Source organism: Monodelphis domestica, chromosome 6, assembly GCF_027887165.1.
Source record: "Monodelphis domestica isolate mMonDom1 chromosome 6, mMonDom1.pri, whole genome shotgun sequence".
Taxonomy (NCBI): domain Eukaryota; kingdom Metazoa; phylum Chordata; class Mammalia; order Didelphimorphia; family Didelphidae; genus Monodelphis; species Monodelphis domestica.
In genome coordinates this window covers 67,427,339-67,449,871 of record NC_077232.1, presented here as the reverse complement: position 1 = coordinate 67,449,871, position 22,533 = coordinate 67,427,339, and the positions used below count along the sequence as shown (strand labels likewise).

At 43.4% G+C, this 22,533-nt stretch overlaps 1 protein-coding gene across 22 annotated transcripts in view; it reads left to right on the top strand.

Annotated features, from left to right (window-relative positions):
- Positions 1-22,533, top strand: part of PLEKHA7 (pleckstrin homology domain containing A7) — a 274,220-nt gene that overhangs the window by 208,319 nt on the left and 43,368 nt on the right. For 11 of the 22 annotated variants that reach the window (XM_056802176.1, XM_056802177.1, XM_056802173.1 and 8 more), the window contains 4 exons: positions 759-934; positions 12,364-12,849; positions 14,876-14,986; positions 19,868-20,396. In XM_056802176.1, coding sequence (XP_056658154.1) covers positions 759-934; positions 12,364-12,849; positions 14,876-14,986; positions 19,868-20,396 — 1,302 coding nt within the window. The remainder of the gene's footprint in view (positions 1-758; positions 935-12,363; positions 12,850-14,875; positions 14,987-19,867; positions 20,397-22,533) is intronic. The other 11 variants (XM_056802181.1, XM_056802172.1, XM_056802178.1 and 8 more) reach the window with 3 other exon arrangements.

Genomic DNA, 22,533 nt, shown 5'->3' with positions numbered 1-22,533 from the left:
CCTTCCTTCCTTCCTTCCTTCCTTCCTTCCTTCCTTCCTTCCTTCCTTCCTTCCTTCCTTCCTTCCTTCCTTCCTTCCTTCCTTCCTTCCTTCCTTCCTTCCTTCCTTCCTTCCTTCCTTCCTCCCTCCCTCCCTCCCTCCCTCCCTTCCTCCCTCCCTCCCTTCCTTCCTCCCTCCCTCCCTCCTTCCCTCCTTCCTCCCTCCCTCCCTCCCTCCCTCCCTCCCTCCCTTCCTTCCTCCCTCCCTCCCTCCCTCCCTCCCTCCTTCCTTCCTTCCTTCCTTCCTTCCTTCCTTCCTTCCTTCCTTCCTTCCTTCCTTCCTTCCTTCCTTCCTTCCTTCCTTCCTTCCTTCCTTCCTTCCTTCCTTCCTTCCTTCCTTCCTTCCTTCCTTCCTTCCTTCCTCCCTCCCTCCCTCCCTCCCTCCCTCCCTCCCTCCCTCCCTCCCTCCCTCCCTCCCTCCCTCCTTTCCTTCCTTCCTTCCTTCCTTCCTTCCTTCCTTCCTTCCTTCCTTCCTTCCTTCCTTCCTTCCTTCCTTCCTTCCTTCCTTCCTTCCTTCCTTCCTTCCTTCCTTCCTTCCTTCCTTCCTTCCTTCCTTCCTTCCTTCCTTCCTTCCTTCCTTCCTTCCTTCCTTCCTTCCTTCCTTCCTTCCTTCCTTCCTTCCTTCCTTCCTTCCTTCCTTCCTCTCTCCCTCCCTCCCTCCCTTCCATTTCTCCATGCTTTCTGCCCTCTAACATGTGCCTTCCTCCTTGGTGTTTGCAGGCTGTCCACAATGGCATGCGGGCCCTCATCTACAACAGCTCTGGCATCGACTTCCCAGCGGAGCACTCGGGGATGAGAACTTACTACTTCAGTGCTGACACGCTAGAAGATATGAATGGCTGGATCAGAGCCATGAACCAGGCTGCCCAGCTGAAGTCTCGCTCATCACTGAAGCGGTCAGTACTCTAGAGGAAAGCCCTGTGGTGTTGAGCTCTATGTGTAGACAGACTAGATCTCTGCCTCTATGGGATGACTTTAAAGGCACCAGAATAGTTCACCTTCCTGAAACAAATGCCTGAAATCCCACCATTCATTCATTTGTGTTCAGCCATACCCTTTTCCTTAGCTCCCTTTTAAAACTAAAAATACTCCCGGCAGTCAGCCGGTGGCACAGCAGATAGTGTGCCAGACCTGGAATCAGGAAGACCTAAGTTCAAATGTGACCAGAAAGACTTTCTAGCTGTGTGACCTTAGGCAAGTCACTTAACTTCTGATTGCTTCAGTTTTCTTTATTTTAAAGTAAGAATAACATTGCCTTCTAAGCTCGTTGTGAGGTTCAAATGAAATAATACTTGTACAAATGCTTAGCTCAGTGCCTGGCATAGTAGGAGCTACATAAATACCATTTCCCTTCTCCTTCTTCCATCCCTCAACCTCCCACTGCCCTGGACATTCATACATAAAATTCCTAATATCTTAATGACTGTCAGAGAAGACAGCTGGTGTTTGAACTTGCTAGTTTGCAAAACACGTTTGATGTCAGGCCTTCAGCCAGTTAACCTTTATGAAGAGCATATTATTTTTAAGGGCAGATCTGTGGCTCAGTGCGAGAGCCCGACATAGAGATAGGAGGTTCTGGGTTCAAATCTTGCCTCAGACACTTTCTGGCTCTTCAGCCTTGGGCAAGTCATTTGACCCCTGTTGCCTAGGTCTTCTGGCTTGGAACTCTTAGGGGTTTCTTTTGCTAGCTGGGACATTGGTTGCCCTGCATACAATTTTTTTTCTCAAAACCCACAGAACCTTCCTTCCTTCCTTCCTTCCTTCCCTCCTTCCTTCCCTCCTTCCCTCCTTCCTTCCTTCCTTCCTTCCTTCCTTCCTTCCTTCCTTCCTTCCTTCCTTCCTTCCTTCCTTCCTTCCTTCCTTCCTTCCTTCCTTCCTTCCTTCCTTCCTTCCTTCCTTCCTTCCTTCCTTCCTTCCCTCCTTCCTTCCCTCCTTCCTTCCTTCCTTCCTTCCTTCCTTCCTTCCTTCCTTCCTTCCTTCCTTCCTTCCTTCCTTCCTTCCTTCCTTCCTTCCTTCCTTCCTTCCTTCCTTCCTTCCTTCCTTCCTTCCTTCCTTCCTTCCTTCCTTCCTTCCTTCCTTCCTTCCCTCCTTCCAGTATTGATTTTAAGTATGCAGAGTATTGATTGCAGTATTGACTCTCAGATGGAAGGCATGAGTTAAAGGAAAAAAAGAGAGAGCCTACTATTTTCCAGGCACCGTGCTAAGTGCTGGGGATATAAAGCAAGACAAAAATCTAGTCCCTGCTCTCTAGGAGCTCACTGCTGACATCACTATGATTTAGTGTGCAGAGCTGGATTTCTTATCTTCCATCTGTTTGGCCTCAGTTTCCTCATCTGTAAAATGGGAATAAGACCTCCTAGGGTTATTGTGAGGATAAAGTGAGATGGTATTTGTAAAGCACTTTTATCATCTTTAAAGCACCGCGTGAGCGCCGGCTCTTTTCTAGATGAAGATGTCTTTGAGGGTCATAGAAGAGCTGGGCTTTGGACTCAGCCCTCAGGCCAGCACCGCTGGAGGGCTGGCTAGTGGATAGGATGTTAGATGGGGCGTCTAGGAGGACCCACGTTGCCACCCTGCTTCAGACACTCACAAACCCTGGGATCCTGGGCACATCCTGTGCAGCTTCATCACTAGTTGAGTATGTGATGGTGGAGATTCTTCTGATGAATGGGTTGGAACAATGGCCTCAGACCCCTTCCACCGCTAGAATTCTGTGAATGAGGGATGTGGGGCCATTGTTCGAGTCTCCTTTTAGAATTCAGGTCCTGCCTTCTCACGGGGCTGACCTGGTGGATCAAATGAGATCTAGACTGGATTGTAAAACAATCGGGAGATTCAGAACTGGATGGATGGCCAGCCCCAAGAGGGGTCATTAGAATCGCATCATCTCTAAAATGAGGGTGAAAATAATAGCATCTTCTTTATAGGGTTGTTATGAGGACCCAATATAAAGCACTCTGCAAACCTTAGAGTTCTTTACATGTATAAATTCTTCTTCTTGTTGGGTTGTTTCAGGAATGTCCAACTTTTCGTGACTCCATTTGGGGTTTTCCTGGCAAAGATCCTAGAATGGTTTGCCATTTCCTTCTCCAGCTTATTTTATAGAGGAGGAAACTGAGGAAAACAGGGTTAAGCAACTTGCCCAAGGTCGAAGAGCCAGAAAGTGTCTGGGGCAAGATTTGAACCCAGAACCTCTTATCTCTAGGTACTTACAGCTAGTAAGTACCTGAGATTGGATTTGAAGTTGAGAGAAGTCTTTATAGCTGCCCCATAGCAAAATTTCTTCTCCATATTAGGAGGTAATAAATATTTTTTGTTGAATTGAGATCCAAATCGTCTGTCTTAAAGTTCAGTGTTCTTCTTACTGTATTCTGCAATCCAAGAGATCGGTTTTTCCCTGGATGAAAGGAGAACGGGACATGATGAATGTAGTAGGCAAGAGCATTCAGAGAAGAGCAGAAGGGATGCAAAAAGGGGAACTGACAAACCTTGACAGCATCATCATTTGTCTGAGTATCCCCCTTGTTCCTGGCCCGCTCCTCCCCCATTAAACTGTCCTTCCTCAGGTCTCGATTGCAGGAAGTTACAAATGATCCCACCAATAGGCTAGAGAGGATTCCTCAGCAGAGGAGAATTGCTAAGAGACGGAGAGAGCAGACTCGGAGCTAGCACGGCCCTTGGGGGCCGTCTAGTCCAATCCGTAGCTAGACAAGAATCCCTTCTATAGTATTTCTGACAAATATTCAGCCTTTGAGGCAAGATCTCCAGCCTGGCACGGTCTGTACCACCAGAGACAGCCCATTCTCCAGGTGGACATCTCTAGCTTCTGTCAGACCTCAATCTGTCTCTGCCATTTCTATCCATTTCTTCTGATTCCCCTGCTCTCTGGGCCAGGGAGAACAGATTTAACCTTTTCCGTGTGACTTTGGACTTTAGTTTGTTCAGCTGTAAAACAAGAAGGTTAAACTAAATTAAATGATCCGTTGAGATCATGTTTAAGCCCTAGTGAAAGCTTCTTCCCTCTCTTCCCGAGAGACTCCCAAGGTCCTTTCCGTCTCTGCACCACTTGGGATGGGGGCCATAATTATCCTTCAGATACTTGGCGATCCCCTCTAAACAGTTGGCTTGCTTTGAGTGCTCGAACACGGTGATGATGATGGTCCCCATCATTTTCCCTCATTCCTACTTTCTAGCTGTAAAATGGAATTGCTGACATAATAGCACCTCCTTTTCATGGTGGTTGGGAGGATCAGTGAGGATAATATAGGTAAGGTATTTCCCAATTCTTTTTAAAGTGGAGTGTGAGAAAGGAAAAAAAGAAATGAGGATTTATTATGTGCCTACTATGTGCCAAGCACTGGGCTAAGCACATTTACGTAGCTATATATATATATATATATATATATATATAAATGCTAGAGATGACTATTGTTGTTACAAAACCAAGCTGGGTGGCCCGTGGCTTGGAGTCAGGAAGGCTCATCTTCCTAAGGTTGAATCCAGCCTCAGATATCTACTGGCTGGATGTCCCTGGACAAGTCACTTAACCCTATGGACCTCAGTTTCCTCATCTACAAAATGACTTGGAAAAGGACATGATAAACCACGCCAATATCTTTGCCAAGAAACTCTCAGATGGGGTCATGAAGAGTCAGACAGGACTGAAAAATGACTGATCCACAATAATAACAACAATGGGTGGATATTTTAAAGAGACTGATTTCAGTTTAATTTAAGGGAAAAGTTCCTAAAAATGATTGCTATTCCAAAATAAAATGGACTATTTGGGGAATGACTGGATTTGTATTCACTCCACTTATTAAGGACTTACTTTGTTTTAGGGCTTGGCAGGACTTTAAGGGAGAGGGCAGGGGAGGAGAAGGTACAACTAGAAAAATAAAATTAGATACAGTCTCTGCCCTTACAGAATTTATTGTTTAGTAAAGAGTTCAAATCCTTCCCTGGATATTTCTAGGTTGGGTGACTTCTTCAAATCACAACCTCTCGAGTCCTTAGTTTCCTCATCAATAAAATGAGAGATTTAAATTTTATGTCCTCTTCTCCTTCAAGTTCTAAATCTGTAGTCAGGGGAGCAGCTAGGAGACTCAGTGGACTGAGAGCTGGGTCTAGAGACAGGAGGTCCTGGGTTCAAATTTGACCCCAGATACTTCCTAGCTGTGTGACCCTGGGCAAGTCACTTGACTCCCATTGCCAAGTAGTGATTCTAAGACAAAAGGTAAGGGTTTTAAAAAATAAATCTATGATCAATTTACAGGCCAGTAACCAAGTAAAGTGTAAAAATCCAGGAGGATAGAACCCCCAGCAGAAAGACTGGGCTAATAAAGGAATCAATCACAATGAGTAAAAGTATGAGCCTCATCATCCAGCCAAACAGAAGGCCTTCCTCCTCTGAGGAAGACTCTGGCTCCATGTCCCACTGCATTCAGCCTGTGTTTGTTTCTATGGCCTCTGAATGCCTAGAAAGCTTAAATAGTAGGAATCGGATTTATTTTTGTCTCGCCCCGTCTGTTGCTCAGTTTTGACAAAAGAGTTAGGTGACAAGTAAACAAGTTGGGATATGGAATTTATTTTTTAAAAAGCCACTTCTAGGCTTGGCACAGATGCAGCTCTGCCTCCTCCACCCCATCCATCCCCCTCAGGTCTCATCTATGATTGACTTGAGGAATAGAAACCCTGAGGTACCCGGGAGAGTTTGAAGAGCCCTAAGGGAAGGGCTCATCAGATGGGGCCTGAAGGGGGCTCCCTGGAGTTTGGGGACTTCGGCCTATTATTCAGAATTCCATTGTACAGGACAACAACTCAATAAAGTTGAAGGGTCCTTTCCCCAGAAGCTCCATTGCCAAATGTGGTAGGGAGATAAATGGGAGTCACTTAACTGCCCTTGCCTAGCCCCTGGAACTGATACATAGCATAGTCTTGATTCTAAGACAGAAGGTAAGGGTTTGAAAAAAACAAAAATATAAGATATTGAGTTGTATAAAGAATTTATCTCAATGAGAAAACTCCCTTTATTTTATTTTATTCTGAGCTTGTTATTATTGTTCATTTTTTCAGTTGTGTCTGACTCTTTGCGATTCCCCATTTGGGATTTTCTTGGCAAAGATACTGGAGTGGTTTGCCATTTCCTTCTCCAGCTCATTTTACAGATGAGGAACTGAGGCCAACAGGGTTAAGTGACTTGCCCAGGGTCACCCAGCTAGGAAGTATCTCAGACCAGATTTGAACTCAGGAAGATGGGCTTTCCTGACTCAAGGCCTGGCACTGTATCCACTCTACCACCTTAGCTGCCCCTATTCTGAATTTAGGAGACACCAAATATAAAAAGCATATTCACATGTGTTGTTTTGTTTTTCCCATTGTCTTATTTTGAATTTAATTCCCATGCACACAGGAGAAGGGAAGAGGATTATACATGAGATGGCAGATTTCTATTAAGTAGAGCTTGATATTGTTTGAAAGTATTTAGCAAATCCAGGAAACTCCATTTACTAAAGAAAAGTCATTCAACTAATCATCTAGTGTTTATTAAGACCCTGAGAATAAAAGGACAAAGAATGAAACAATCCCCACTCACAAGAAGCTCATGTTCTGGGGGAGTAGACAACAAGGACAGATAGATAGATGGATGGATAGATAGATAGATAGATAAATAGATAGATAGATAGATAGATAGGCAGATAGGCAGATAGATAGGCAGATAGATAGATAGGCAGGCAGATAGATAGATAGATAGATAGATAGATAGATAGATAGATAGATAGATAGATAGACAGATAGGCAGATAGATAGACAGATAGATAGATAGGCAGGCAGATAGATAGATAGATAGATAGATAGATAGATAGATAGATAGATAGATAGATAGATAGATGGATAGATGGATAGATAGATAGGCAGATAGATAGATAGATAGATAGATAGATAGATAGATAGATAGATAGATGGATGGATGGATGGATGGATGGATGGATGGATAGACAGACAGACAGATAGGCAGATAGATAGATAGATAGATAGATAGATAGATAGATAGATAGATAGATAGATAGATAGATGGATAGACAGACAGACAGATAGATAGGCGGATAGATAGATAGATAGATAGATAGATAGATAGATAGATAGATAGACAGACAGATAGATAGGCAGATAGGCAGATAGATAGGCAGATAGGCAGATAGATAGATAGGCAGATAGATAGATAGATAGATAGATAGATAGATAGATAGATAGATAGATAGATAGATAGATAGATAGATGGATAGATGGATGGATGGATAGACAGACAGACAGATAGGCAGATAGATAGATAGATAGATAGATAGATAGATAGATAGATAGATAGATAGATAGATAGATGGATGGATGCAAAATAAATACAAAGAAAATTAATATGAATAAATGTGAAGTATTTAACTATAAGATAGATTGAGAGAGGGGACATCAAAATTTGGTGAGATCAGAAAAGATTTCATAGGTCAGCTAGGTAACATCGTGGATAGAGAGCCAGGTATGGAGTCTGGAGGTCCTGAATTCAAATTTGACTTCAGACACTTCCAAGCTGGGTAACCCTGGACAAGTTGCTTAATCCCTATTGCCTAGCCCTTGCCACTCTTTTGCCTTGGAACCAATACTTAGAATTCTTTCTAAGGTTTAAAAAAATAGGAAAGGAAAGATTTCATTCAAAAAAGGTTGCTCCTTGAAGGAAGAGAGGAATTCTGTGAGGCAGAGGTGGAAAGGACATGCATTCCAGCCATGGGAATGGTCTGTGTAGAGACAAGAGGTGGGCAATGGAGTGTCCAACGTGAGGAACAGAGAGAAGGCCAAGTGGACTGAATCACTAAGGGCAGGAGGTAGAGTAATACTCAGTGAGATTGGGAAAATAGGTTGAAACCAGGTTGTGGAGGCTTTTAAAAGCTTAATAGAGTTTATACTTTATCATGAAGTAATAGAGAGCCATTGGATGTGATTGACTGAGGAGAGGAGTGACATGTTCAAATCTGCACTGAATAAATATTTACTTGTGAAAATGCAGAGGATGAACTAGAGTGAAGAGAGACCAGAAATGGTCTTGGGAAGCTCTTGCAATAATCTTGGTGGAAGGGATAAGACCCTGACCTAAGGGGATAGCGGTGGGAGTAAAGAAATAATATGAGTTACAAGATGCCATATGGAGACAGGAATGCCAAGATTTGTCAGCTCATTGGATATATAGAATGAGGGAGAGTGGAGATTAGAGAATAATAAGGTTATGAACGAGAGAGATAGAGACAGACAGAGAGAGAAGGAGGGTGGGGAGAGGGAGGCAGAGGGAGAGGGAAGGAGGGAAAAGAAAGGGGAGATGGAGAGAGATAAAAAGAGTGAATGGTGGAGGGAAGGAGGGAGGAAGAGAGGGAGAGACAGAGACAGAGAGGAGAAAGACAGAGAGAAGGAGGGAAAGGGAAGGGGGAGAGGGAGAGAGACAAAGATAATGAATGATGGAGGGAAGATGGGAGGTAGAGGGGGAGAGAGGGAGAGATAGAGAGACAGAGGAGAAAAACAGACAGAGAGAGACAGAGAGAAAGAGAGAGAAGGACAAAGACAGACAGAGACAGAGAGAGGGAAGGAGGGAAAAGGAAGGAGGAGAGGGAGAGAGACAAAGAGTGAATGATGGAGGGAGGGAGGGAGGTAGAGGGGGAGAGACAGAGAGACAGAGAGAGAAAGAGAGACAGACAGAGAGAAGGAAAAAGACAGAAAGAGAGATGAGGGAAAGCGAAGGGGGAGAGGGGGGAGGGAGAGAGAGACAGAGAAAACAGGGGTGGGATAGGGTAAAGGTTACAGCAGTGATGGAGAGTTATGCCAGTGATGCAGTGTTCTCAGAAGCAAGTCAGGCCTCAGGGAGGATTAGTAGATTCAAGAAACAGGAGATAAAGAGAAATGTATTCCTTATGGAGTCAGAATTCCAGCAGAAGGGCCTGAGCAGAATTGGAGAGGAATTTGGATGTACTTAGGTTAAGGAAGGTGGGGATGAGAAAATGACAGGGAGTGGGTGATACCCTGCTGGTTTCCCCATCCAAGAGCATCCAGGTCTGAGTCTGGGTCAGCTCCAACCTGCTGCTCCTATCCCTGGGCACTAAATGGTTCGACAACTAGCCTAGGGTCCCACAACTGGTATACATCCGAGGTCATATCTGAATAGAGGTCTTTAGTCAGTCAGCAAATCAGCAAACATTTATTAAGCACCCATTGAATCCCAGGTACCAGGCTACCCAACTGGCACGTTCCCTTTTTGATTACACTAAGCTAAGACTTGGTTTTCATAGAACTAGAAATCAAGGAAGAATGTGAGTTCTCTGAGGGAAGTCTAGCATTAAAACACTTGGGAAGAGTCCCGAGTCCTAGACTCTCAAAGCAGGATGAGAATTCAGAAGCGGTCTAGTGTAGCCCATCCCTCAGCCGGGATCCCCTCTATCCTCTACCTGACAAGTGCTCCCCTCTCCTCAGTTAAGAAGCCTTTTCTTGTGTTTACCCCAGACCTACCTTTCAACATTCCCCGCCCAGTACACCCCTTCTGTCCTCTGGGGCAGAATCTAGCCTCTATTCTATCCAACAGCCCTTCAAATGCTAGAAGAAATCCCTTCCAGTGTCAGCTCCTTGAGGGCAGACTCCCTTTTGTCTGGCTCTGTATCCCCAGGGTTTATTTAGCACAGTGCCTAGCACATAGCAGGAGTTACTAAATATTGACTTATTGTTTATATTGTGTCATAAATGCTAAACTCTGGTTGAGATGAGAAACGGAAGATTGCTCATGCTTGGAGCTTGGAGAGGTGAAAGGGAGAATGGTACTCAGGGGCTCAAGCCACTCCAGGGATGCAGCCCCAGGCTGTGCCAGTGAATCCTTTGTGCCCTTTCAGCTCTTCTTTATTGAACCACAAAACCCTTAAATCAACACTGCAAATAATCGGGCACCCAGAGTAAGTAGCTGCTTGAGACTGTTGCCTGGCACCCAGGGGCAATTTGGCTCTTTTTACCAGTTGCCTCTTCCATGGATGGGAACGGTGGGCTGCTGGGTTGTCATTTTAGATTTTCAAAGCTGTCGTGACATCCAGCGTTAATTTAGAGCTCCAGACAGTAGAGGGAGAGGTGGCAGGTAGACTTCTCCTTGCACCCAAGGGACCTGCTCTATTTAACTCCAGGGAAAAGAATAAATCTACACACAGCTTTTCCCTTAGCTGTCTCCTGCTTTAAATATTCAAGACTGATTAAAGTCGTCTTGCCTGGTTTAGGATTCCCTTAACTTAAAAAAAACCCCAAAACATAAATACAACCTGTCTCAAACTCACTAGAATTGGGATTCATTTTCCTCCAATCTATTAACAACAAATCTCTTCTTAGTTCTGAGAAATGTGAATATTCCATCCACAGTCCTGGTTCTCAGGAGCCACAATCCTTCCCTGCCACAATCCACTAAGGCTGCTAAGCTGATTTTGAGGTGCAGAACTTCTGCCACCTCTTCCTGGAGCTCATAGTAAGCTTTCTAAGGATTTCAATGGCATCTATTTTATTATTATTATTATTAATTGTCTTCATCATCATTATTCATTAACATGTATGACATTCAAACCTTAAAGTTTGCAAAGCTCTTTACAAGTATTTTATCCTCCCAACAATTCTTGGAGGTTGATACTATTATTATCCCTTTTTTATAGAAGAAAATATAAGTAGAGTCATGTAGTGGGTGACTGGATTGAAATCTTTCTGAATTTGAACTCAGGTCTTTCCATTTTGCTACTGTGTACCTGCCACTCCTTTCTCCTCTTTTTCTTCTTCCTTCTCCTCCTCTATTAATGCCTGATGTTTATAGCACTTTAAGGTTTGCAAAAAGTTTTTTAGACATTATCTCATTTGAACTTTACAGCATTTTACAGCTAAGAAAACTGAGCCTTAGAAAAGTTAGGTTATTTGTCCCTAGTTACACCATTAGTATGAATTCTAGGTGGCATTTGAATTCAGCTCTCTCCTGAATCTAAAGCCCATATTCTCTTTACCACATTTAGTGCATTTACTGGGCTGTTAGAGTGTGTGTGTGTACATACATGCCCATCCTTTATTTATTGTCTCTGTTGGTAGAATGAGAAGATAGAGACCGGGGTCTAATCAAAGCTGGGATATCCTGAAAAATGGAAAGAGGTGCCTAGTCCTCTGTGCATTGTCACCTTTGACAGTTTATTCAACCCATTTGGCCAAGGATTTAAAGAAGATAGAAAGTTCCCAGGATCCTTTCCTAAAGACACAATTGTTGATTCATAGTGTTCTAGTTCTGGTCAAGAAGGGACCCTTAGAGGTCCACCCCTCCCCCATCTGAAAAAATAAATCCCTTCTCTAATATCCCTGGTAAGCGATCATCCAATCTCAAGGCTTGGGAGCTCACCATCTTCCATGGAAGCCTCTTCCCTTGTTGAGTAATTGAGTGCCTATAAGCTTTTTCCCAGACCTGTCGATTCATAAAGTTCTAGAGGCTCTGGTCAAGAAGGGACCCTTAGAGGTCCAAACCCCCCAATCTGAAAAATAGATCCCTTCTCTAATATCCCTGGTAAGAGATCATCCAATCTCAAGGCTTGGGAGCTCACCATCTTCCATGGAAGCCTCTTCCCTTGTTGAGTAATTGAGTGCCTATAAGCTTTTTCCTAGAATAGATTTAGAGTTGGGATCTTAGAGGTCCTCTGGTCTAACCTCTTTATTTTACCTATGAGGAAACTGAGGCACAGGTCATTTAAGCAACTTGCCTATAGACACAGAAGTGGTAAGTATGGAATTAAACTCAGGTCTCTCAATTCCAAGACTAACTCTCCTTCTACCATTCCACACAGCTTCCCTTATCATTGAGTTATGAATCTGTCTCAGCATGACCTTTGTGCCAAACCTATAATGTGTTGTGCCAAACCTATTATATATCCTGGAAGTAGCTTTTAAAAATCTACCTCCCTCCCCCATTTTACAGATGAGGAAACTAAGGATTAGCAGACCCAGGTAAGATACCTCTAGTCCATCTATACAGCTGAACAAAAATGTATGTAAAATACCGGCTCTTTACAGGTTCTGAGGGTTGATACGGGGCCATAACTGGAAGAGCAGCTTTTAGATTTTTTCTTTTTTAGCTTTTAGACACTCCGCAGACATCTGTCCAGTACAGGGCTTTGTAGCCAATGGACATTCAACCGAGACTTCACCGACTGCTGGACCCTCCGGAGCTGGGCTCATTTTTGGCCACACTCGGCCATCTGAGCCTGCCTACACTGAGACCAATTTTGTGCTATCATTGTAGGGATGCCGAGAGGACAGAGCGGCAAGCTGTCCCACAAGCCAACCATACAGACTCCTGTCGGGAGTGTGGCCGCCTGGGCCCTGGACATGCCAGGGACTGCTCCCAGCGAGCCCACAATGATGCCTTTGGCTTTGACAGGCCCGAGCAAGACGAGGAGGAACGCTACGGCTTCCAAAGGGACCCTCTGGAGGGGAAGAGGGAAAGGGGGAAGTCTAAGCCCCCCTACCCAGCCCCTGAGGCAGACTCCTTCTTTGTGGACTTACCCAGTGGTCCCAGGGCTCAGTCAGCCCAGCCTCAGCTAATGGAGAGGAACGGTGTGCTGGCCGGTTCCTTTGGTGGGGGCGCTGGGCTTGGGGAGCAAAATGGTACTGGTGGGTATAAGAGGGTATTCCCTCCCCCAACCAACCCCGAAAAGCATGCCCAGAGGAGGAGTAACATGGCGCAGGTGGAGAACTGGGTGAAGGTTCAGAAAGGAGACGACAAAAGGTCAGTAAAGACCAGGGCTTTGAGCCATGGTCTCCCCACCCCGATCCCCCAGCCAGTTCCGAGATTGCCTCCCCATAAACCCCGAGAGACGCAGATATCTCTCATACTGTATAGCCTGGAGATATTGGAAGCTCCTAAAGTCAACACTGTCCCTTTTTTTTTTCATTATCAGCCTGCAAAGAAGGAAATGCCGGTGTGGTATTTACTTTAAATCCTAGCATCTCTTCAGGCCACTTCTTTTTTAATTAATTCAGAAACCCATCTGACACTTGAGGTTTGGGAAGTGCCACCTCTAACGCTTTGGCTTTAATTCAAAGGGATTCCTAAATTTGAGGAATTCTGGGTCACCTTGTCTCTTTTCCTATCCTCCAAAGTTGAGGGGTAACAAGTCTCTCTCTATCCGAGTTGTGAATGGATGAGAAGGTACCACTCCATTCCCAGGCGATTTAAATCAGGAGTTCATAACCTTTTTGAGTGGCATGGGTGCCTCCCTTGGGAAGTCTGGTGAAGTCTGTTCTCAGAATAATGTTTATAAATGTGTAAAATAAAAATGCATGAGATTACAAAGAAAACCAATGACTTTAACATAGAGTTGTCAAAATATATTATAATATATAATATTGTTATCTTATATTATAATGAATTACACTAATTTATAATTATACATAATAAATATAATTATAATTAAATATATATTTTAAAGGATCAGATCTTAGGTTTAAGAACCCCTTGTTAAAAATTCTTTGTTATATGGAATGCCTCTCCTAGAGTAAAAAAGAAGGCAGGCAAATGAGGGAAATTTTGGAGATGGAAAAACAAAAAATATCAATAGCAGTCTCTTTGAAAGAAATAAAAATCTTTGATTAAATCATCCCTTTCCAATCAACCAGACTTCTTAAGTAATATTGATATCTTTTGCTGTTCCATCATCATTTCCAAGTATATTTCTCATCTAACCACTCCCCATGGAGTTATCTCTTATAACAAAGAATTAAAAAAAATAATCCACCAACACAAAGTCTGATTGTATACCCCAGCCTGCAAAGGAGGGACGGGGGAATATTTTCTGCTGTCCTTTTGGAGGTCAAGCTTGATTATTGGAATTGCACAGCTTTTGGTTTCATTTCAGCTTTTGTTTTTCTGTCCAATGGACTTCCCAAAACAAATGAAGAAAGAAAGGAAAAGCAGAAAATATAGCCATTGTTCATTCACGCACCAGCCCACAAGCCCCGCTGGCGTGCTGGTGTTGGAACTCAGAGCAGCCGCTGAGCAGGATGAAAACATTCTAAATAGGCAGATTTTAGGGTCTGCATTTGTTAAGCCCTGTAGTTTCTGCCTCTACCCACTGGAGATGGCGGAGCTCCCTGGAGAAGGGAGCAAATGGGCAGGTCAGCTATGAGAGCCTTTGTTGGTACTGGCTTGGCGGTCAGGTGGGATGGAGGCTGAGGGTGCTGGGGCCCAGGTAAGGGATGGGAAAGCTAGGAGTTCAGAGAGAACCCCTCTCTAGCTGCCTGAGTTGTTGGGAGATAGACACAGGGAGAAAAAGGGATCAGATGTGCATTTTTTTCCCCAAAAATAGGTTTTTCATTTTAAATGGCTGTTCGAGGCTGACAGGCTGCTGACCTGCTCTTCTCTCAGGTCTTATTTCTTATTGAAATAGAAAAAGTGTGAGTCTGTCTGGTATCTTAAGAGAAGCAGGATTTCCTGCAAACAGACTGATTTGGGGCAGCTTGGATTTGTGAGAGCTGAATGGGAAATAGAGGGCCAGGGCTCAGATCTTTATTAGCTGTGTGACCTTGCACAAGTCTGTTAGCCCCTCTAAGCCTCAATTTTTCCCATCTATAAAATGGAGTGATTGGACCAGATGACCTCTGAGGTCCCTCTGAGATTTTTCTTCCTATGACTTTATTTTAAGCTGCTGGATCAAAGGATGGTTTGTCTCTTCTGGAACCTGTTTTGACTGATGCCATCCCGTTGATTTGTCATGTCATTTTATTCGGTATTTTCTGTTTGTTTATCTACATAGAATTTCAGAACTTGAGGGACTTAAGAGGTCAGTTAGTTTAACCTCCCACACCACGCGGCTTCCTCAAGGAGGTGGTCATTTAGCTTCTGCCCATGCATCGCCTGACACATGGTAGGTACTTGGTGGGATGGAATTGAGCTGCATTCCTAGGATGTTGCCCCAGAGTTTAGCAGCCTGAGCCCCCGTGGCTCAGTCTTGGCTCCCCATGAAGCTGATGCAGGAGCTGAGACCAGAGCCCTCCTGCTAACATCTCTCCCCGCAGCGTAACCTGAGAGCTTTCATTTCCAGGTCTTTCAAAGGCCTGCTGGGCCACAGAGCCAGTTTTCATTCATCGTGAGCATCCAGGCTTCTCTTTCAGCCCACAAAAAAGTGGGTGTTCATTTGTGTCCAGCACCTTCCTCTCCCATTGCTCCCTGCCTTCCTTGATGATAAAAGCCGATGGCGGTACAGCAAAGAGATGGTTTGTCTGGAAGACAAATGACAAAGCTCAGCTGTACCCACCTGGCCCAAGTACAGTGCCCTGGTCCATTCTAGAATGATCTGGGTGCTTTCTCCCATTGGTTTTATTCAGTACCAGGGTGCTTCCCCTCAAATCTGGCATCAGGGCTCATGCTCTGAACTCATCAAGCTTCATCTGTGGGGAAAATTCTCTATAGTCAGAGGAAGAAGTGCTTCTGGGATCAAAGAAGCACACACACACTCAGCCTAGTTTTTTTTCTGAATAGGGAGGTGGGAGGACATCAGACATACTTCCCACACTTCCCGGTTTTCCCCAGAGGCTGAAAGAATGACGGTTAACAAAAGTCTGGGGGAACAAATTTCTCAGTGTGGGAAACATACCAATAGTTGGCAGGTCATTCTGCTGTCTCCTCAGGCTGGTGCTAGGGAACGCCAGCCCTGCTTGTCTTCACCCACTCACCCACCAGCCACCTTCCTTCTAAGTGGGTGTTTTTTTGGGGTGAAATCCCACAGTTTGCTAAATAGCATTTCACACCATCTAGTGGTGAGCAACAGCAGAGAGAACAAACAAGTCCTCTAGGTCAGAGTGAGCCGGAGCAGTGCTCCTTCTCATAATAATATTCAACCTATAAAGGCTAATAATATAACAACAATAATAGTAACCAGCACTTTACATCTGGCTACACTCTCTCATTTGGGTCTCACAACAACCCTGGGATTGGTTGATGGGATGTAGACACTATTATCCCTATTTTACAGAGAAGCAAACTGAGTGTGATAGAGATGACTTGTCCAGGGTCACATAGCTAGTAAATTTCTAAGGCAAATTTGACTCCAAGTTCAGTGCTCTAACTGTTAGGCAGACTAACTGGCTCTTGACTCCCATCTCTCTCTTTTTTTTTTTTAATTTTAAGTTTTTAGATAATTAAAAAAAATAATCCTACCTTTCTCTCACACCCCTTCTCCAATGAAAAAGAAAAAAAAAGTAACAAATATGAATAGTCACGCAAAACAGGCATTAACCATGTCCAAATAAAATAAATCTCAGTCTTCACCTGGAATCCATCACTTTTCTGTTAATTAAATGGCATTTATTAGGTACCTACTATGTGCCAGACCCTGTGCCAAGTGCTAGGGATAAAAAGAAGAGTAAAAACACAGCATGGTCCTGGTCGCTATGAACTCACAGTCTAATGGGAGTACCATGATGCTGGCAGCACATTTCATTCTGAGCCCTCTGGCGTGCTGTTAATCCTTATATCTAATCAATCAGGTTAGACAGATCCTCCCCCTTCCTTCCTCTCTGAGTCTGTGTCTCCTTTATTGGTCCTGCTTAAGTGAACAGGAGACCAGATCCACAACCTTTTTCAATAGCTTAAATTCTAAACACTATTGTGTGAGCCCCAGGTTTAAGGTTGTGCCACTGCTAAGAGTCAACAGGATAGATGACTCTTCTGAGCTGGCCTGATAAGGGACTTGGTATTGATGCAGCACCTGGCATCTTGGATGTCCTGTAACACTGCCTTGTGGACTGGCCCCAAATGTTCCTCTTCGTTGACTATTCTCCAGCCCTGCTTACAGTGATACATTTACCTCCATTCATCATCCACTTTTGGTTTTGTTGTTGTCGTTGTTTTTATTTATTTTTAATTTAATTGATTAATCAAGAAAATGTTTCCATGGTTCCATGATTCATGTTCTTCTCCTCCCCTCCTCCCACACCCTCCAATAGCCATAGAGCAATTCCACTGGGTTTTACATGTGTCACTGATCAAGACCCATTTCCATATTTTTGATATTTGTTCTAGGGTGATTGCTTAGAGTCTCTATCCCCAATCATATCCCCATCAACCCATGTGATCAAGCAGTTGTTTTTCTTCTGTGTTTACTCCCACAGTTCTTTCTTTGCATCATCCACATTTATTAACTCGTAACACCTTCAAGTCAGAAAGGCTCTTGGAAGTCATTCATTCCAGCGCCTACCCCCAAAAGGAATCTCTTCTACAAGAAGTGCTCCTCCACTCCTGCCTGAATAGTCACAAGGAGTTCATTAATTAGTAAAGCAGTAAATTGTCCCATTGGATAGCTTTGGTTATTAGAAAGTCCTCTCTTATGTGGAACTGAAATCTGCCTGAATTTTTGAGCCAGACTAGACCTGCACCTGAGGACTGTTAATTTGGTTACTGTGCAGAGGATGAACCAGAGAATGAAGATACTAAGGAGATCCATTAGAAGCCTTTTACCACTGTCTAGGGAAAGAAGTGATAAAGGCCTGAACTAGAGTAGTGGGCGTGTGAGGGAAGATGAGAGAGAATGTGGAAAGAGCCTTAGCCACTGATTAGATTTGGGGGATGAGGTAAAGGGAAGAGTCTAGGCTCACTCTAAGGTTTCATACTTGGGTGTCAGGAAGGATGAAGGTGCCATAAAAAAGAAAGAAGAGAGTTTGGAGAAGAGATGGCTCTGGGGAGAGTGTTGGGATGTGTTCAGTTTGAGATGCCTACAGGACATCCAGGTGGAGATGTCTTAGAGACAGTTGGTAATATGGAACTAGAATTAAGAGAGATTAAGAATAGAAATATAGGGGCAGCTAGGTGGCTCAGTGGATTGAAAGTCAGACCTAGAGATGAGAGGTCCTGGGTTCAGATATGACCTCAGCTATTTCCTAGCTTTGTGAGGCTGGGGAAGTCACTTAATCCCCATTGCCTAGCCTTTACCACTTTTCTGCTTTGGAAACAATACACAGTATTGATTGTAAGATGGAAGGCAAGGGTTTTAAAACAAAAGAGTATATGGAATTTCTTGGGGAGTAGAGAGGGATGATGTTTTCATGAAGGGGGATGGAAAGACTATACACAAAGCTGTGAGGTGACTGGCATGGATAAAGTGAAAGGCACAGTTAAGGAGAGTAAAGTAAGGTTGAGAGATCTAGGCCAGGTCTCAGAGAGTCTAGAGCACCAGGCCAGCCTTCTCTTTATCATATTCTTTATTGTCTAGGCAGTGAGAGCCACTTAGGAGTTTTGAGCAGTGGAGTAAAGTCATAATTGAGAAAGATTACTCTAGTGATATAGACTGGAGATGAGAAGAGTCTAGAAATTGGGAGATCAATTAGGAGATTATTACAATAGTTCAAATGAGAGGTGATGAGGACTTGAATGAGGATAGTGGCAATCAAAGTGAAAAGGAGAGTATGAATGTAAAAGAAATAATAAGAGTAGTTCCTAGTTATATATTTTACTCTTTAAAGAGCACTTTCATTTCTGTTTAATAGATTAAGTGCCTACTATGTGCCAGGTACCATGCTAAGTGCTCAGGGATAAAAAAGGAGCACTTTCTTCATATAGCAATCTTTTGAGGTAAGCAGAGTACAAGGATTATTATCCCTCTTTTACAGATGAAAAATTGAGGGCCAGAGAGTTTATTATGACTATTAGAGCCCAAACTAGAACTTTAGGTATTGTAACTACAAGTCATGGGCATCATCCCAAGAGGACCAGGCAGCTCATTAGATGCCAGGGTTGAGGGAGGATTCAGAGGTGACTCTAAGGTGTCAGTGAGCGGGAGAATGGTGACACCTTTAATAGAGACAAGGAGGAAGATTAGATGGAGTTGGGGAAGATTCTGAGTGCAGTTCTAATCCCTGAACATGAGCTGAGAGCAAGGGGTGAAGGGATGACATTCAAGCAGAAATACTCAACAGGCATTTAAAGATGTAAAACTAACACCAGGGAGAGAATCCCTGCAAGAGAGATCCTGCCATAATAAGACGACTCCATCCTTATTCACATAGTGAATTTCAAGCTCAAATGGATTCCTTATTCTTCCATGATCTCATCTTGTCTTCTCCTTCATCTGGGGGCTACTCATGCCTCATACACATGCCCTTCTCAGCCTGTCAAAAATCCTTCTCAGACCTGAAGGCTCATCTCCATTATCTCCTGACTTCATGAATCTTTCTCTGATTCCTCCTTCTTCCTCCCACCATTAAAGTGATCTCTCCTTTCTCAAACCTTCTTATTGGGAATAAAAATTGTTCTTTGCTCACACCACATTTCATCTTTTATCATATTTGTGTGTGTGATTTTTCCCCCATCCCTAATTAGATTGAGAACAAGAGTCATGCTATTTTTTATTGGTGCCTTGTCCTTAGAAGGTGCTCAGTAGATGTCTATTTTATGATTGGAAAGAGAGAGACTTTACCCATAGTAGGTACTTAATAAATGTGTATGTTATAGAATTGGAGAGAGAGATTTTGCCCATAGTAGGTACTTTCTTCATATGTATTTTGTGGAATTGGAGAGAGATTTGGTGTTACCTTCAAAGACATAAAAGGCTAAAGAAATGGCTGTAGGTTTAGAGTTTGAATCCTTATTAAAATTCTAATCTGCAGGACTGAATTCTTAACATGCAAGCCTGTATAAGGATGAAACAACACTGGTGGAATGCCTTTGTATGGTTATTTCTCTCTGTTTTCCTCAAAGCCTCCTGGCAGCCTTGATCAAGTTGACTGACAAGCCCCTTCTCTCTCCTCTTCAGCCTTGTCTCAGACCACATCCGCTCTCTCCAGGGTAATAGCCAGTCCTTCCCAGTCTCCTTCCCAGACAACTACCAGACGTTGCCCAGGAACGCCCGGCTTTCCTCGGGAAGTTCCCCACCTCCTCTCCGCAACTTACCCAGTGATTACAAGTATGCCCAGGACCGAGCCAGCCACCTGAAGATGTCCAATGAGGAGCGCCGGGCACACCGGGATGGCACCGTCTGGCAGCTGTATGAATGGCAGCAGAGGCAGCAGTTTAAACATGGGAATCCCACAGCCCCCATCTATGCAGGCTCCCCAGAGTTCGCTGACCAGGGCCGGAGCAAGAGCATGTTGGAGGTGCCACGATCCATCTCCGTCCCGCCATCTCCAACTGACCTCCCTCCGCTGGGTCCGCCACGGCTCTTTCCCACACGGAGGCCACACACGCCAGCAGAGCGGGTCACTGTGAAACCACTGGAGCAGAGACGGAGTGTGGACATTTCCCTAGGAGGGTCCCCCAGGAAGGCCCGGGGCCACACTCTCAAGGTGAGAGCGGGGGGAGTCTCTGCCAGCCTGCCTCCCCCATTCTCCTCTGTCCTCCCACCCCTTTGATCTACGCATTCCTCTTTCTGAGGGCACCTGGAGCTTGAGAGCATTGGCCCTTGGGAGAAAAGAGTGTCTGTACCTTAGTATATTGTGTGTACTAAGATACTAAGTGGGTACTTAGCCCTGAACAAGTTAATCACTTCTCTGACCCCAGTTTCATTACATATAAAATGAAGATAATTAGTATTTATTTTGTTTAATTTTTTATGGATACATATTGTATATGTTGTCTCCTCTTGCAAAAAGTAAGCTTCTTGAGGGCAGGGACTGTTTTTGGTTTTGTGTCTTGAGTGCCTAGTGGACTGCCCGGCACACAGTAGACTTTTAATAAATGCTTATTGAAAACTGAAAAAGAAAAACATGAATAATATGGAAGTATGTTTTGTGTGATAATTCATGTAATACTCAGATCAAATTGCTTATCATCTTCAGGAAGGGGGAGGAAAAGGAGGGAGATAATTTAGATCTTATAACTTCAGAAAACTTATGTTGAAAATGATTACATATAATTAATTGATAAAATATCTTAAAATTATAAAATAAATGCTTATTGATTTAATGATAATTTTTGCTGATTTCATGGACTTGTAAGGATAAAATTAGATAATGTATGAAAAGCATTTATTAAGTATCTACTGGTTGCTAAACATTGGGATGTTTTAAAGGCAAAAACTAGTCCCTTGTCAAGGAGCTTGGGAGTCTAATGGGGGACACAATATACAGAGAACTGTAAACAAGATAAATTGGGGACTTTTTTTTTTAAAACACTTACTTTCTATCTTGGTATAAGTTCTAAGACAGAAAATGGGCTAAGCAATTGTAGGACCCAGAGTCACATAGCTAGGAAGTGTCTGAGGCCAGAGTTGAACCCAGGATCTCCCCAACCTAAGATCTGGCACTCTATCCACTGTGCTACCTAGTTGTCTCAACTAGGGAAATTCTATTTTTTTTTTAAACACTTACCTTCTGTCTTAGGATCAATACTAAGTATTTGTACCAAATCCAAATTGCAATAATGACTAAACAACTAGGGTTAAGTAACTTATCCAGAGTTACTTAGGAAGTGTCTGAAAGCAGATTTGAACCCCAGACTTCCCAAGTGCAGGTCTGACACTCTATCCATTGTGCTATCTAGTTGCCCCAACCCTTCCCTTCTGTCTTACCATCAATACTAAGTATTTATTTGAAGGAAGAATTGCAGTTAAGGGCTAGATGATTGGGGTTAAGAAACTTGCCCATAGTCACTTAGCTAGGAAGTATCTGAAACCAGATTTGAACCCAGGATCTCCTAACTCTGGGTCTGGCACTCTATCCACTTACGCCACTTAGCTGCCCCATTAGGAAAATTCTTAAGAGAGACAGCCATGTGATAGGAGAAGTTAGACTATGTCATCCAGAATCAAGAAGACTCGGATCTGAATTCTGCATCAGATATCTATTGTCCTGGGAAAAGTCATTTAATCTATCTGAGTTTCTTCTAAAAAAAATGGTGATAATAGCCCCTATCTCCCATTGTTGCTAGGAGGTTCAAAGGAGATAATCTGAATAAAGCACTTTGCAAATCTTAAAATGCCATGGAAAGGCAGATTATTATTAGTTGTAATATTAATACCATGCTTCGAGAATCCACTCATTCTTTCTTTGGTATAGTAACTCCCTTTGCCAGTATAGACTGCAGTCCCTCCATGGTTATTAAGTGGCCTTTGCAAGTCTTTGTTGAATTTTTCATCCCCCTACAGCCTTTCTGGTGATGACTTTCTCTGTACTGAATGAGGCTGGTCTTCATAAAGCAGATATTTAGTCTCTCCCTAGGCCATATTGAAACTTTTCCACTTTGATAAGCCCTTCTACTGCTTGCATTTCTCTGATATCACCTACAGAACCTTTCTCCTCAGGTCAACATTTTTGAAGGTCAGCGCAAGTACTTTGTGTGAACATCATTTTATTTTTCTGGTTATCTCATTCTTTTTTTTTCATTAAGTTTGATTGAGTTGATGAAATTGATGACTTTCTATTGGTAGAAATGGTTATGGGACAAGTTGCAATTCTGCTATTATTTAATTTTCTATGGACCATC